The sequence below is a fragment of the Helicoverpa zea genome, chromosome 4, assembly GCF_022581195.2.
Source record: "Helicoverpa zea isolate HzStark_Cry1AcR chromosome 4, ilHelZeax1.1, whole genome shotgun sequence".
NCBI classification, from domain to species: domain Eukaryota; kingdom Metazoa; phylum Arthropoda; class Insecta; order Lepidoptera; family Noctuidae; genus Helicoverpa; species Helicoverpa zea.
This window is the reverse complement of record NC_061455.1, coordinates 3539173-3556627: the sequence shown is the minus strand read 5'-3', so window position 1 is coordinate 3556627 and position 17455 is coordinate 3539173. Positions and strand designations below refer to the sequence as shown.

The 17455-nt window shown below is 36.3% G+C and overlaps 1 protein-coding gene across 1 annotated transcript in view; it reads left to right on the top strand.

The window, feature by feature from the left end:
* The first annotated feature begins 9320 nt into the window (after positions 1–9320).
* Positions 9321–17455, top strand: part of LOC124630091 (hemicentin-2-like) — a 38578-nt gene continuing 30443 nt past the window's right edge. Inside the window, exon 1 of the mRNA XM_047163817.1 lies at positions 9321–9409. Coding sequence (XP_047019773.1) covers positions 9352–9409 — 58 coding nt within the window. The 5' untranslated portion in view covers positions 9321–9351. The remainder of the gene's footprint in view (positions 9410–17455) is intronic.

The following is a 17455-nucleotide window of genomic DNA, read 5'->3' as shown; positions in this document are numbered from 1 at the left end:
TGAGTATGAAATCTTGAAGAATATTCTAAAATAACATTACATACGTAAATGTAACCAGGAAACAAAACCAGTCTGCGGAAAGATCAAAGAGAAAGCATGGCTATGAAAGTTAATGATTGCTTCACAAGCCTCCGCGGTTTACTTTGTAATTGATTGTAATTAACAACATTATGTCACAACACAGCAGTTTTGTCAAGCGTGTGTTATATTAATTACTTAATTAATTAATAATGTTTACACATTTTAACCTTCAAACTTTTTGACCTACATTTTTGAGGCAAATATAATTGAAATGATTTTGTCAAGCACATTTGTCAATAAATAACTCGAATCAACACCAACTACGAAATAATAATTTACTTAACTAACTTAATTTGTTTTATAAATTATTTACATTGCAATATGCACGATAAAAGTATCAATTTATTGCATTATTTATAGCTGAAATGATCACGTCACTGACAGCAACTTAGAAAACAAACAAGTAACAAGACGTGAACTAGAAACTTTTTCGTAACTCCAAAACAATATTTACGAATCAAACGTCTAAAGGTTAGATATCCAAGTTCAAGAGCACGACAAAGTATACACAGCTGTTCTACGAACTTGAAAACTTAATAGAATAACAAAAGATTAACCGAACATTAATTAAGAAATTAATTCTGAGAATTCGAAGAAAAATAAATGCTAAACTTATTCTTGGTACAATTTACCTTCAACTCTCAGTTTAGGGTTAACACAATTATGAATGTTCGCCACGGTCATAATATTTCAGAGACAAACGAGGTTGTACACCCACGAATGAGCGTTGTGATTTCAAACAATAAAATTCAAAGGCTATTGTAAGCTCAAAAATCTTACTCGCTTACCCTCCATATTTGTATTTGAAAAAAAGGGCAAATCCCCGTAACATATTCCGTAATTGCCTTCACGAGCCACATACGGACTTTTTTACATTAAGGTTTCAATGTGTGCACATTTATGAAAACTCAAAAAGGTATAATAATGTCATTAAAACATCACCCTTCTTGGCAGTTGAGAAAAAAAAACAAATGCCGACCGCTAAATGGGACAGTTTCTCTAAAATATGGGAAAAATTATATACTTTTGTATGTACATAATGAGGTTAAAGAAAAGAAGATGAAATATAATTCCATTACAGCCTCCCCCAACCCTCATAGGTAAATATTATATATCAGATGTCGCAAGATCTAAGCCTATTCGGACCCAAATGGTCGGTGAACGATTCAATTACCCATGTTCAAGTCACGCATTAAGCATAATAATAGTACGCGATTTGTCGCCCCTGAACATTAATATCACCCTTACCGGTTTCTACGACTTGTATGGTAAGTTAAGCGTACAATTTATTACCGTATTTGTGTATACTAGGAACACGCCCCGGTGTCGCTCTCTGAAGGAAATATTGCGTTTCAAACCGCGAGGTACGGTGAAATGGTAAACAGTGTGTTTGAGAAATGGTGTGTTGGAAGTTCTCGTTTATTTTAAACATTTTAGAAGTTTTATGATGTGGAAGATTGAATATACTTACAAACGTTGCAATTTTACTTGACAACATACAAGATGCGTGGTTCAATATTCTGCAGATAAATAAAATAGCAATAAATAGATAATAAATAGGGTTCTTTTGTCTTCTAAACCTTTATTATCAGTACATACCAAGAGTACATAGCACGGGTACACAAATTACAAAAAAAAAAGGAAAAAAAAATACAAACATCCGAATTGAGAACCTTCTCCTGTCTGGGAAGTCGATTGAAAATACGATTATTACTTATTCATTTTTACAATACGCCTACACATTTTATAAAGGGCTGTCAATGAATAACAATTTTCTTTTTGCCAAATAAAAATAGGTACCATAATCCAGATAAATGAGTAGTATAATTGAAAGGCTAAAAGTATTTGTGGCTCCATTAAGCCAGATTACTATTACAGAGTTTTAAAGCCATTTTTTATTAGCTCCTCAAGATCATTTCAACTTTATATCGGGGATTCTACTTCTATTAATACTTGAATTTTATTGAACCGTTCATTTTAATAGCATTTATATTCTGCCTTGAATAAAATCATCTTTAGACTGAAACATTTAGAGTTTATATAAGTACGAGTATGTATGTGTTTGTATGAGTATACGAGCGTTTTAGATATTTGAAAGAGACTTTATTCTGATTTGACTACAATTTAAGCAAGATATTCGATAGATACAATTGGCCTTACTACAAAAACTTTAACCACTGTTTTACACTTGTCTAAAAAAAATGTGGCTCCAAAATGAACCATATGTCAACGTCATAATTTGACATTTTTTTAGACAAGTCTTAAACTGACGTTAAAAAGTTTTTGTGGTAAGACGGAATACATTTATTTCTGATAAACGGGTGGAACCTACTTATACTGAAGGCTCCGAAACTACAAAACAAATTTGAACTGTCACTGTTGGAAAGCTACACTCCTAGTAACATAATGCTTTATCTTGGTACTGGAAGTAGTAGCAAGTAAAACCGCGGGAAAATGGCTAGTAACTTATAAGAATAAACACAGGTAACTCTGTACCATCAACCAAATAAATACCTGACTTCATCCATACTTAACATCTTACTCAGCAAAAATATTCCCACAATACAATAATTGATAATAGTTAAGCTCCTCCAAGGGGAGAGTGGGCAAAACGAACCTCAAGTATGATATATCGCTACAGAAGCCATCGGTCTTATTTACACAAGTCGTGCTGGGAACGACGTATTATTTCATTTCCCTCCCACCATTAATAGAATAGCCAGAATAGCCAACTGGCTATTACGTGGCTATTTAACGTTAATCAATTGTGAAGACCAATTTGTGTGGTTTTATGGAATTAGGTATGGTAATCTTAGTAATTGAAGAAATTATGTCTAATCATTATATATTTAAATAAGACTTTTTTACGTCTTGTCGGAGTAATAATAATTAATTGGTTACCAATAAAAAATGTGTTTTATTTTTGGATGAATTCGATTTTTCAGCCGTTTTGTAGATGATTAACAAATATTCGAAAATTTTCGATCCTTTTTTATCTCAATGAAGATTTGCCTTGACTTTATACTTTCATGCCTGGTTACGACGTGTTTGTGCAATATTGTAATAATCTATTTAGGTATTTAGGTAAGTGTCTATACTATTATTACAAATCTTTTATTCTAATACCCAAATGCTTTTATGTACAAGTAAAGCTGGGGACGACAAATTAGTCTACATATTGTTCTCGCCACCGAGTAATGGAGCTATTGTTTGACAAAAGCTATGTAGCCGTGGCCTTATTTAGGACAACTTCCTTCACTGTTTTGGCCATCTGTTGTTATCGCGGGTTTTTGCGCCTTCAGTGTAGGTATGAGATTTGGGCTTTGTTTCTGAGTGATATAGGCTTATTAGTTACCTGCTGATTCCTGTGATTTCTGAGCTGGGAACTATTTTCTGTGAGCATCCAACTATCCTACTGATATTATAGAAAGTTTATGATAATGTATGTTTGATATTCTGTCACGCAAAAACAGCTTTACCGATTTAGTTGAAATTTGGTATGTACATAGGTAATACTCTTAACACATTCATATGTCAATACACTTTATCAATACACCACGCGGGCGAAGCCGCAGGCAGCGACGAGTATAAAATAAAGACCAAAACTCACAAATAAATGCTTACTTTTTTGTTACTAAAAGAACTTTCAAAACCCTTTAAGTACTCACATCAAACGCTGATTTTCTATACAATTCAACCATTTATATTCAGACATGATTCGGTACACGGCATCGCGTTATAACGATTATTATTATTACATTGAATGCCAGGTACAATATTCAGCGAGCGTTGCCAAAATCACTACTATTAACACCATTCGGCAATAACAATCATAATACCTTTGATAAGATACTCGAATCTCGAGCCTTCCGGGCACAACAAATTTGGTACACATCAATAAATTATATGTTCCAACGCGCTCATTCCGATTTCCCGATATCAAAGAAAATCTTGAGCCTTCAATGTCTCCATAGTCGCTATATTACAAAGCCATGGAGAACAAAACGACTAGCGGAGGTGCCATAACGGAAAATCTCGTAAGAAAATTCCGCGATAAAATGCGGGTGAACGGGGAAAGAAAAACATTACTGTTTCCTTACACGCCTTCTTTGGACAAGACCATTTTTTGGCGCCAAAAACCGTTGACAGATGTCTGAAAGAACCCGATCGCCTCTTTAATTCACTCATAACTGATCGTTTTGGTTAGCCCACCGTACGTACCTGACCTAGAAGAAGGCGACTGACCTACCTACATTATTGTATCTCCATCTTCCTTACTCCGTATACAAAGCCTACAATGGCTACAGTAAAGTATTGAAGCCATACACCGGCTTTCATCAGAAAGTAACGAACCAGTTTTAAGCTTATTGCCTCAGATTGGGTATTAGAACAATAAGGTGCTCAAAAGTTTGCTAAGAAATTTTGAAGGGCTTCGGTAGGCTTATTGATTTTCTACCAGTTTGGTAATCAGGGTTGTAATTAAATGGCAAGAAATTGAGGGCCTTTGTTAGAGTGTCTCTTTGTTGTTTCACATTCGAAATTGGTATGTATCTAGTTAGGAGTTTTCAAGTTAGAGGGGTTATTTTGGTATAATCAATTGTTAGCTGGCAGTGTAATTGTGTTATGCAATGGAAATTAAATTCTATGGATTTCAATTAAATGTGCCTTATTTCTCGAAATGTAGGTAGATTAAATATACATGTTTGCAGCATTTTTAGGGAATTTAGATCAATCACGCCATTTCATAAAACCCGATATTGTTAAAATAAAAAAGGACAATTTTGGACATCAATTTGTAAATATTTTATCCGCCTCATTGTCCTTTCAATAATTATCATTTGTTAACATCGTCTTTCCTCTAGAAACATAATGACTGTTTCAACAGCTTTTCGCTAAGATATATTATGTTATCTTAGAAGTCCGAGCTTCCATTATTTGTTCTATTGTCTCAAAAGCTAGTGAAGCGAACAACTAACAAAGGAAACTGAATAATATAGAATAGGCGATGGAGCAGTAACTTATGTATGTTAACAGTTTGGTGTATCTTATGTGTTCACAATATATTATGTATGGTCAAAACATGACTGAGTTAAAGAGCACATGATTTCATTTAATATACGTATATAATATCTAGAATACATTTTATACGAGTTATGCACACGAATTAGGATTATGTTGTAAGGTCTTGAGCTTAAAGAACTAGTGGAGCATAAAGAAAGTCTTAATCCCAATCAAAATTTTCAGTAGGTCTGATACCAGCTAAATACTTGATGTTTGTAATGTTCGTTCTTCCTCTTGTATCTTCATACTGATTTATGAAATCGAAAAAACTATCGGCCGACTAAAGGTTTTCAGTGCGCGGGTTCCCTAAATCAAAAACATAGTAAAATCAATCGGAGTTTTTCATTTCTCATTAAAAAGGCTATAAATACGTATACCTACAACCTTGAAAATACAGCCAGTCATAAATATTTCAGAAAAATACCTTTTTTTATTCACAAAAACATACATCGTTTGACTTTATTAACCTTTCATGACAGACTTGGCATATTGTTATATTTTCCGCTGAATGAATATCAAATGAACCGTATAATTATTACAGTATGAAAACTGGACAAATGGTTTAACCTGTACGGAAACAGACATAATTGGTTGCCCTTTGTCTGACGATTATTTTATGAACAATAGCTTGTGTCAACTTTCTGAAATAGATTGTTAGAAGAAAGGAGGCCGTTGGTGGCCAGAATTATAAAAGCACCCATAGGCAGTATTTAACTATCGTGTCCTCTTGGCTGTCATTCGAATATCTTCGGCAGTCATTACGGGTAGTCAGAAGCCAGAATGTCCAACAATCAGTCATACCCAGCGGTATTGGATTACCCGCGTAACTGGGTTGAGCAGGTTAGATAGGCAGTCGCTTCTTGTAAAACGCTGGTACTCAGCTGCATCCGGTTAGACTGTAAGCGGACCCCAACATAGTTGGGAAAATGCTAGGTAGTTGATGAGCGTATTTAAAATGCGCATGCTTTCATAATTATGGATTTTGAATTACTAGAGTAGGAAGGTATGTTGTCAGTTCTAGAAGTTAATATGCCTACATAATTCCTACATGGTTTCGTTGCTGGGTAGTTTGAGGTTGCTGACTACGCGTTTGTTTTAAAAAACTTGAAATAAAAAAAAAATACGCAACTATTACGACTTTTTAACTTGACACTAAAATGAAACAATTCATTAATTTTAAGTACGTTCCGTAAAATCATCAAAAACAAGCGTTTCTCTCTAGAAGCATAATAAAAACGTACGCCGAAAATTTCAAATAAAATTACTCCGGCGTTCGCTATTTTAATGAAACTCCATCATTTTTGTTGTCATTCCTCCTACGTAACTTCTAATTCGGGAAAATAACTGTCCTAGTATTTAGAGCATAAAGTTTTACGATCACTGTATATACGTCGCTTATGATATTACGTTAACATCATGAAAATTCAAATTTGGAATAAGGTATTCCAAAAATATTTCAAACACGATTTTTTTTTTCTAAAAAGCAGGCCGAAAATAAACTGTCATTTTAATTGAAAGGAGTTTCGTATCTACATTTTGGAGTGTCGTTTTAGACTTTCTTTTGTTATGTTTTCAGCTTTCGTTTAATGCTTTTTAGCATTTTGTTGATAGTAACGTTATTAACATAATCTCAAAAGTAAAGATTCAAAAGACGTCTGACTTGGCCTAGTTTATCGGTCAACCAGCGGTCGTCAGAGATAAATGCATAAATCCACGTTTATTTAAAGAATCTAAGGACACAGTTAATGATATAGTTATCGGCACGAATCTTGAGCTCTGACCTACATCTGCGCAGAAGTGATTTATTAGCAAAGAACCAATCCTGAGTGACGGCTATGACGCGATGCACTGCGGGCCAATCACCGCTTTAGCCCGCCCCGCGCCTCACTTCATACCACAAAAGGGACCCAATAAATTACTTGTACTTGCGCAGGTAAAGGTCAGAGCTCAAGATTCGTGCCGATAACTATATTCGTAGACAAATAGATTATTTTTAGTTGTTTGTCTATATAAATACTAGCTTTTGCCCGCAACTTCTTTCGCGTGGAATAGTAACTTCCGGTAGATTTTTGGTTTGACCAATAGGTGGCGCTATATATCCGGAATACATTTTATTTTTATATTTTTTTTATATTAAAAACTATCCTATGTCCTTTCTCGAGTTTCAAAGTATATCTGTACCAAATTTCACACAAATCGATTCAGTAGTTTAGGCGTGAAGAAAAGACAGACAGACAGACAGACAGACAGACAGAAAGACAGACAGACAAAGTTACTTTCTCATTTATAATATTAGTTAGGATGTACATGTACATTTGTTTATTGAATAAAATGAAGCCATGTTGAAAAATGTAATATACTTTTATGATATTTCTGGGAAACGAGTGTAAACATTTCTTCTTCACCAGTTCTTCTGGTAAAGGCCGAAATAATAGCCGCCTTTTAGGTCTAGACAATCAATTAACTAATCTCTCAGAATGTAATGTTCTATCGCATTATTTGTAATTAACACAACTGGATTAGGAGTGCTTTCTTTGTTCTTAGATAAAGGTTTATTAATGAAGACATAAATACTGTTAATGTATTAGCTTTAACTTAATTTCCATTAGTTTTAGTTGGAACTGTCGATTTGACTTGTTACTTTTACAAACGGTTGTTAAAACAAATAAAATACGAAATCCAATATCTGAGCCATATTTTTGAAAAAAAAAACCTCATTCAAATAAGGTTATTAAAAAAGCAACAGTGTACCTATGTGTAGTGTTTTATTTCATGATGTTCTATACATCCCCGTGGAAAGAGCTTTCCTCATTTTTACTCCACTTAACTCTAGCCCCAAAGTTGCTTTTTAACACCAGGCACTCCAAAGCAATTATAATAAACACAGACCCTCTTACGCGAAGACAGGAACCAAACGAATAAAGCACATAGTAAGAGTTAGTACTCAAGAAAATTGACACCCTCACAGCCCTAGCGTTTTCACAGAGCGGCCAAATGCCGCGTCCTATTTTACATACAAAGTTAGACCACGTTATCACTGCAGCGTTCTTAGATATGAGACTTGCTTAGGTTCGAGTAACCTCTTAATAAGAACTCTTGTAAGTTGAAAGTAATATCTATAGGGGAATTGAGTAATAATTGGTAAAACAAGAAAAAATTAGGTTAAAAATTTAAATTGTTGATCATTACTTGTATTGTGTAGGCAAGGACGCCAAATTTCTTTGGCCATAGTTCCGGAAAAAAATTTGGAGACGCTAAATAGTTACTGAAATCCTATTTATAATAGTTCAATTAAAAAATCTACTTAATCAATCTTACGCCCAAAAATGTTTAATATGTTTATCAAGCATCGACGTAAATTCATTTATGGAAAATATATAGGTACACATAAGTACCTACGTCTTTTACAAGAACGCAGGTGAAACTACACATAATAAACAGTCCTAAATAAATAAGACACCTCGCTATAACAATGTGTTTGGTCAAATAAGACCATACATTTCCCATCGAACTATAGTCCTTAGCAAATAAGTGAGAACGGTTTGCAAACAATTGAGCGAAGGTACCTTATACCAAGTGAATGCAAACTGAAGGCGATTTCAAACTAGAGACCTTATAAATGCTTATTGTTTTGGTATACGCGCTGACACTAATATAGACCAGTGTTTGCTGGGAATGACAAGAGCGTTTATAATGACTGGGCCTACTCAAAAGGAGTTTATAAGCGTGTCAACGCTCAAACGAGTTAGGCAATCGTCAAAAGGCTTCTTTCTCTATACGCGCAAAAAATTTCAAACCAATAGACTCGTTTACAAAAATAGTTTACAGACGCATATACGCTAATCTAAACCCGCTCTTAGGTTGCTGTATTGCTGGGAAATGTGTTTTTGACTGCTTCTTCTTCCCAGCTATATAATACTAGGTGGTGAAAGAGGGGCGTTTTGGAGGTGCCTTTTGGTAATTTTGACATGAAAAAGTGCTAAAAACTAGCCCGCTTAAAAGTTTTTGACTTTGACTTTGGTGCGTCCTCCGTGGGCGAATCAAAGCGAACGCGAAACCGAACGAACTTATCAACTGTTTATTATATTTACGTTCGCATCCAGATAGCACATATAGGACGCAACGTTATCTTCAGGGTTACAGAGGTTATTAGCGCATTCTTTTGTTTCAGGAGCGATGACCCCTCGGCCCGGGGTGCTGGCCTGAGAGATGGCTCGAGCGGCCGCTGTATGCCTATTCACGGCTCATTTCCTGGGGTGCATCATTGGTAAGCGTATTTCTTGTGATATCTTGAGTATTGTGTGTGTGTGTGTTAGTGAGCGTGTGTGTGTTCTTTATTTCTGTTATGGTGGTGAAGCTCGTATGCGAATGTTCTAAGAGTGTATTTTGTGAATTAGTGTGTGAGTGTGTACATGATGTGAGTGTGAATGTGAGAGTGTGTGTCTGTGTGTGTGTTATTTTTTCTGCTATTGTGGTGAAGCTCGTATGCAAATGTTCTAAGAGTGTCTTCTGTTTGAGCATAATTTGAATAAGCTGCTTTTTATTCGTAATTTTGAACATGAACCAAATTCTAACCTAAAAATACATCCCTTTCACAAACCTTGTCGTTTTCTTACCTAACTTTTTAGTAATTATAAAAATATAATTAATGACTAAAACTCACGTTTTAATAGAACAAGCCTTGTAACAAAAGTTATCAAGTTAAAACAAAAAAGAGTAATGTTAAAGAAAAAGTTAATGAATTATGTTGATGTTAGAAAAAACCTTTTAACGTTACCTTTAGAAGCATGCTGTTGAAAACCTGAAAAAAAAACATTTTTTTACAGTTTTTCTTAGTAGGTACTTTTAATGAGTAACTTGTAATGCCTAAACTGAAAATTAAGGTCAAGTAAGAGAGTTAAAATTTCAGTGTTGGGCACTTTTAACGTTAAGGAGTAACAAAGCACTATTATCCTTGAAAACCAAAGTTTTCCTCAACTTTTTAATCAACAGTAGTAAAACGGCTGCTACATAATCCTTATAGTATATATTTATTTCGATACTAACAAAAACAGAACTATATTACTTTCATCATAAAATATATTATAATATATTATATATTTATTCATTATATTGTTTTTTCTAAGTTTCCACCCCGTTGTATGTTGAAACGCCGATGGTCGCAAGACACAATTGTTTTTCTTATTGTTTTATAGCTAGCAACATACAAGTAGTTAAAATCATTGCCAACAAACAAAAGCGACAACTGTATTTTCCTAAACCCATATACAAATACCGTGCAGGTTACACGATCAATTGAATTCACCACAATTAGCGTCAGTCAAGATCTGTATCATTTTCAAACAAAATACAAATACACGCAATGCAGATACAATAAAACTCGTGGCTAGGTAGTAACATGGCTCGTGGTTAAGCAATACTTGGCGCGGTCGGTTCGTGGATGGGCCATCTTGTCATAACGAGTTCTTCCGTGTTTCCGAAGGCACGATAAGCTGGTGAGTCACGGCGTTCATTTTAACATCTTTGGCAGTCATTATGGGTCAGTCAAAAGCCCAGAAGACTGATAACTAGTCTTACCAAGGGGTATTAGGTTGCCCGGGTAACTGGGTTGAGGATGTTAGATAGGCCGTCGCTCCTTATAAAGTACTAGTCCTTAGCTGCATCCGTTTAGACTGGAAGCGAACCCCAACATAGTTTAATAAAACTGCTCAATTCGTGCTGATAGTAATTATTACTTTATTATACACACGTATCTAATAACACCATACTATTCAAGTCGACTGCTGCTCGACAACTGCGCTCAAGACTACACCGCACATGCGGACATAACCTCGGTTCCCGCGCTTTTTCGCTTTGCGCTTTTACATCAGTCAATACAAAAACTATTTACAATTTATTTAAATAATAGTCAAAAGTAGACATTACAACTAAATCACAATTTCTAAATATAATTTAAATACTTAAATTTAGACAAATAAGTAACTTAAAAGTAATGAATACAATTATAAATTTACACGTCCTGTTAAATCCGGTCTTCATACAAAGTGAAGTCAGTTGCATATTTCAAAAATCACGACATTCGGCCGTCCGACTGCGTGTAAAGCTCTGCTACACGCGAAATCACGACATTCAAAATTATACAATTTATTAACAAATAATGTGACTACTGTAATAAATGCTACAAAACAATATAAGTAATAATATAGATACCTAAAAAAAACAAAAATTACAATCACTGAATTATAAAGTGTGATCTTTTTAGAAATTGTATAAATAATAGACGACATACCTTACACACATTATAAGCAATTACAAATGCTTTAACAAAACATAAAACTTTTAAACTTATTTATTTTATACATGGATGAGACATACTTTGAGCTTAATCATAATTACAATCAATTACCATAAATAAATAAATGGTATAACAGTATCTTGCTACATTTATGTAGTTAAATTATATTGGAAACTATTTAATTGAACACATGACAATGATCGACACCATTTTATGAAATGGTAAATCATATAACGTATGTATATAAAGGACAAGTGTATACTACTGGGAATCTGAACTAGAGTCTGTTGCCACGACAGAAGAATTAGGGCTAGAGGAATTATTGATTTCCAGGGCCTGAACATTTATCCAGGGTCTCATTCTGTCCGCGGCTATCACGGTTTCGTATTTCTTTTCCTTAAAACCGGGTACGTTTGTAATTTCATAGCGGTCGTTTCCTAAACATTTCTTAATTTTAAACGGGCCTATAAATTTAGGTAAAAGTTTTTTACTTTTGCCATCGTTCTTGAAGTTAGTTTTAGTTATCTTTACCAAGTCTCCTACGGAATATGAATGCGCTGGTAACCTTTTATAATCATAAGCTTTCTTTTGACGGTTCTGACAGTTTGCAATGTTAATTGAGGCTTCTTTTCTAATTCTATCAAATTCTGCAGAGGAATTGGAGTGAGCTGAGTAACGCATAGCTCCATCTTCATCTGCTGAGATTTCAGGAGATGAGCAAGAGTTTTCATTACTTGGGCCATTAACTGTGACTGAATTTGGAAGGTGCGTCAGAAATTCATCAGTATTACCGTTGTTATTATTAGCAGTAACATCAAGAGAGTCCTGTTCTACTTCATTACTCGAAAGATCGTCATGATCTTCAGTGGTAAGCAAAGGTGTGTGTTGCACACTTGGTTGGTTTGGTTCATGATTTTCGATTGTTAAAATATTGTCAATAGGATTACTTAGTTTTATCCCGAATAAAAGCTCTGACGCACTCTTCTTAGTAGAAGCGTTAACCGTGTTATTTATACCCCACTGTACTTTACCCAGTTGCTCGTCCCAAATTCGTTCGTCCTTGGTGAAATTTTGCGTGGATAAAGCTGCTAGGATAGTTTGGTTAAACCTTTCTGCTTGTCCATTTGCTCTGGGGCAAGCAACTGCGTTAAGCACGTGTTTGATACCTTTATCAGAACAAAAATTCTTAAATTGAGTCGAGGTGAATGCCGTTCCACGATCCGAAATTATTCTAGAAGGAACACCGAAATCACAAAATAGACTATCTAAAACTTTAACAACGCTTTTTGTTTTTGTATCTCTGACAGGCCTGGCAAAAAGGTATTTCGTGAAACCGTCCACTATCGTCAAAATGTAGCTGTTACGAGATTTACTCCGTACGAATGGTCCTAAGTGATCCATATGAAGGGTGTGGAAGGGCTTTTCTACTTTGTGTATAGGATGTAACAGTCCAGAGCGTATCCGAGCTGCATTGTCTTTATTATATGCGCAGTCTATGCAAGCTGCAACGTACTTCTTAACAAATCGATTTAATTTGGGAAACCAATACCGGCTCTGAATTCGCTCAAGTGTCTTAGCAAATCCAAAATGACCAACATCGTCATGATTAGCTCTGCAAACTTGCCATCTCGCATCCTTTGGAATTACTAAACGAAATTCCTCCCCAACCTTTCTATGTAACGAATGGTTTCTGACGGCGTAGTTCTTTTTTATTTCTACTACTTCGTCAGTAACATCTGGTTTCAAAATACTGAAAATACGTTTAAGTTCTGGGTCTGCCATCTGCAGAGTGAGTATCCAGTTGTCTGTGCTTATATTTAAAGTCTTTAAAATCGGAGTTGAGCTATCTCGTTTTGGAGGATTGCGACTCAGAGCATCAACATGGTTCATACGACTGCCGGGACGATACTGGATATTAAAATTGTACTCACTAATTTGTAACCACCAGCGCGCAATTCGAGGAATTAAATCTCGCTTGGTCAGAGTAGTTCGTAGAGCATTGCAATCAGTATAAACAGTGAAGTTAATTCCTAGAAGGTAGGGGCGAAATTTCTTTAACGAGCAAACCACAGCCAAAGTTTCTAACTCGTACGAGTGAAAATGTCGTTCTTCGGGTGTGGTTTGTCTACTGAAATATGCGACGGGTTTTAGTATCTTAGGACAAGGCTGCCACTGCATTAATATACCACCTAAACCGAGAGCACTAGCATCAGTATGGACTTCCGTTTCTAGCTCGGGGTTATATAAAGCCAACAAAGGACGTTTGACTAAGTGTTCTTTCAACGTACTGAAAGATTTTAATTCCTCATGATCCCATCGCCACTGTGCTTCCTTTTTGAGTAGCGAAGTCAGTGGTCTAGCAATTTCTCCGAACCCTTTAACGAACCTTCGAAAATAGCTTGCTAGACCAAGAAACTGTCGTACTTCGTGGACATTGCGTGGTACAGGAAAATCGCGTACAGCCAAAATCTTTCGTTCGCTGGGCTTTATACCTTCCGAAGAGATATGGTAACCTAAGTATTCGATTTCTGTATTGAAAAAGGTGCACTTTGAAAGCTTTAACGTAAGTCCAGCGTCCTGAATCACGTTAAGTACGTCTTCGAGTCTTTCGAACCCCTCTTTTATTGTCTTACTTGGAATGAGGAGATCATCCATGTAAGCTAGAGCGGACCTAAATCTTCGCGGACCTAATAAGCGATTCATCATTTTCTGAAATACTGAGGGTGCATTGGCCAACCCGAAAGGCATTCGTTTGAATTCATAATGTCCATCCGGGGTGACGAATGCCGTTAAGTGACGGCTTTGTTCCCCCATTGGTATCTGGTAATAGCCCGAGGCTAAATCTAATGTTATGAAAAACTTGTTACCACTCAAATTTGAAAGTTGGTCGTCAATTAGTGGTAATGGATATTTGTCTTTTAGTGTTTTATTATTTAGAGCCCGATAATCTACGCACAGCCTAGATTCTCCGTTCTTCTTTTTGACTAGTAAAATAGGGCTTGCATAATTTGAGTTGGATTCTTGAACGACATTGTTCCGTTCTAAATCTTCGACTATATCTCTAACCTTTTGACGCTCAGTATGTGATAAACGATACGGTCTGTAGACCACTGGAGTTTTATCCTCTAATTCTATATCCATCACAGTGTTTTTGACACAGCCTAACTCACTTAAATTATTTGCAAAGCAATTTCTGTACTTTTGTAAAAGTTGGTACAATTTATCAAAATTATTTTGGTCTAGCTCATGTCCAACTTTTATATCGGTTTTATCTAAAGGTTGTACTTTTTGAGTTTCGTTTGACCGGACGATCAACGCTTTAGTCTCTGTGATAGGATTAACTCGAGCTAATAATTTATCTGCCTTAAAAATAATGGGTGTATTCGTTAAGGCAGTAACAAATATTATTCCCTTGCCGCATTCCAACCGATAACACCCCTGATGCAAATAATACTCTTGGTTTGGATTCAGCCTAGCGCATCCGTCAGAGTAAATATCACCCGTGTATGATTCACGCGTATACACTTCCACTAGCCCCCCCTTTGATATGACTAGGTCCTTAGACACATAAAGGTTAAGGGTATTTTTCCTTTCACCGAATGGATCACAAGGAACATGATAAAAATTTAGCCTGTCGCTGTCTTTCATCACCATAACGAAGGCTAACTCAGTAAAGTTCTGTCCTATTAGCATTGGAGTATCTAATAATTCGTCGTCGACAGCCAAGACACTCAACTCAGTTTCTATTTCATCTATTCTAACAAAGACAGTAGACTGGAAGTTTGGCTTTACGCTAGAATTGCCAAACCCCTTTACAGTTGGCAGTAATTCGTAACTTTCATCAAGACCAAGACTTTTAGCCAGTGAAACTCTAATCATGCTGCATTCACTACCAAAATCAATATAAGCAGTAACCATGGTACCATTAATATTAACCTTTTTATTAAATTTAGTGTTGTTTAATGGGATGGTTTTAACGGCATTGTTCAAAGGGGTGTTACCCAAAGAGTGGTTTTCAAGTTTGGAATGAAGATTTTTAGATTTCACTTTAAATACCTTTTTCTCAGCTTGCTGAGTAGTTGGGGCATTTACCTCACGTGACTGTAAGGGTTTTCTAGAGCAACTATCTAAATTATGACCTACTCTGTCGCATTTGACACATCTTATCAATGGCTTGTTGCAAGTAGTATACATATGTCCTCGTTCATTGCAGTTAAAACAAATAAGATCAGTCTGTCTAGTTGACGATGAAACTCTATTCTGACTGTAATTATTTGTGCGAAAATCTCGCTTTCTAAAGGCACTGGACGTGAAAGAGCTCCGTACAGTGTCTTTAAGTTGCGTTTGCTGCTGCGACGCTAAGTAAGTTAGTAAATCTTCAGGTTCCTCACATTTAAGGGCCTGAGCACCATTTCTAATCGAATTATCAGTTATTCCGTATATAATACAATCAACCGCTTTACGACCGACAATCTCGCACCTGCTAAGTAGTGACAACTTATCATAAAAGTAATCTCTGAGGGTCTCATCTGTGCGAGATTTTCGGTGTAACATTTCTTCTAGTAATTTACCGAAATTTACATCATTTGGAAACGCTTTTCTAAACTTAGTTTGCCACTCCTCCCAGGTAAAATCGAGTGACGGAAGAGACTCGTACCATCGTTTCGCTAGGCCACTTAGTTTTTGAAGAGCATAATGGATAGTTTGTTTGCCATCCCAGCCATAAATCACAGAACATTCGTTAACTTTTCTCAACCACCGCTCGACATCCTGGGATTTATTGTTAGGATCGAATTCCGGAACAACATTAGTCGTATGAGTGTTCTTACTTGCAGTGCTTGGTAGCGAAGACAATATCTTCAACAGAACCGCCGCTGACGACTCTTTCCTTGACTTTGATTTCTTCCTAGGCACCGTAGGCTCGTCGGATTCAGTGGACGTAGACCGTCGTCGTCTTCGTCGTCGATGCCGCTTTGGCGTGTGACTCGAACTCTCTTTAAAAAAATTGCCATAATACGTATTCATTATTATTAACATCATAAATTATGCTCACATGGGTGACTCGAATCACAGCTAAAAATATTGGCATGTGCCTCAAAACTACAGCACACCTACATGGCTGTAATGATCAACTCTTAGCAAACAGCACACCTACATGGCTGTAATGATCAACTCTTAACAAACAGCACACCTACATGGCTGTAATGATCAACTCTTAGCAAACAGCACACCTACATGGCTGTAATGATCAACTCTTAGCAAACAGCACACCTACATGGCTGTAATGATCAACTCTTAGCAAACAGCACACCTACATGGCTGTAATGATCAACTCTTAACAAACAGCACACCTACATGGCTGTAATGATCAACTCTTAGCAAACAGCACACCTACATGGCTGTAATGATCAACTCTTAGCAAACAGCACACCTACATGGCTGTAATGATCAACTCTTAGCAAACAGCACACCTACATGGCTGTAATGATCAACTCTTAGCAAACAGCACACCTACATGGCTGTAATGATCAACTCTTAGCAAACAGCACACCTACATGGCTGTAATGATCAACTCTTAACAAACAGCACACCTACATGGCTGTTATACGGTAAATTCAGTGAGTGGAACGTAGTACCAATGTTTTCTATTTAAATGTATTCATTAATCCTGCAGCGTAATACCCTTTCATAGCTAGTCCGATACACAGGTACACTTATCGAGGAGTTGCCTCGACCAAAGGTATCCAATGCATAGGCCCAACCACGCCCTTTTTATAGCTAGTCCGATACAAAGGTACACTTATCGAGGAGTTGCCTCGACCAAAGGTATTCAATGCATAGGCCCAACCACGCCCTCTTTATAGCTAGTCCGATACAAAGGTACACTTATCGAGGAGTTGCCTCGACCAAAGGTATCCAATGCATAGGCCCAACCACGCCCTCTTTATAGCTAGTCCCGATACAAAGGTACACTTATCGAGGAGTTGCCTCGACCAAAGGTATCCAATGTATAGGCCC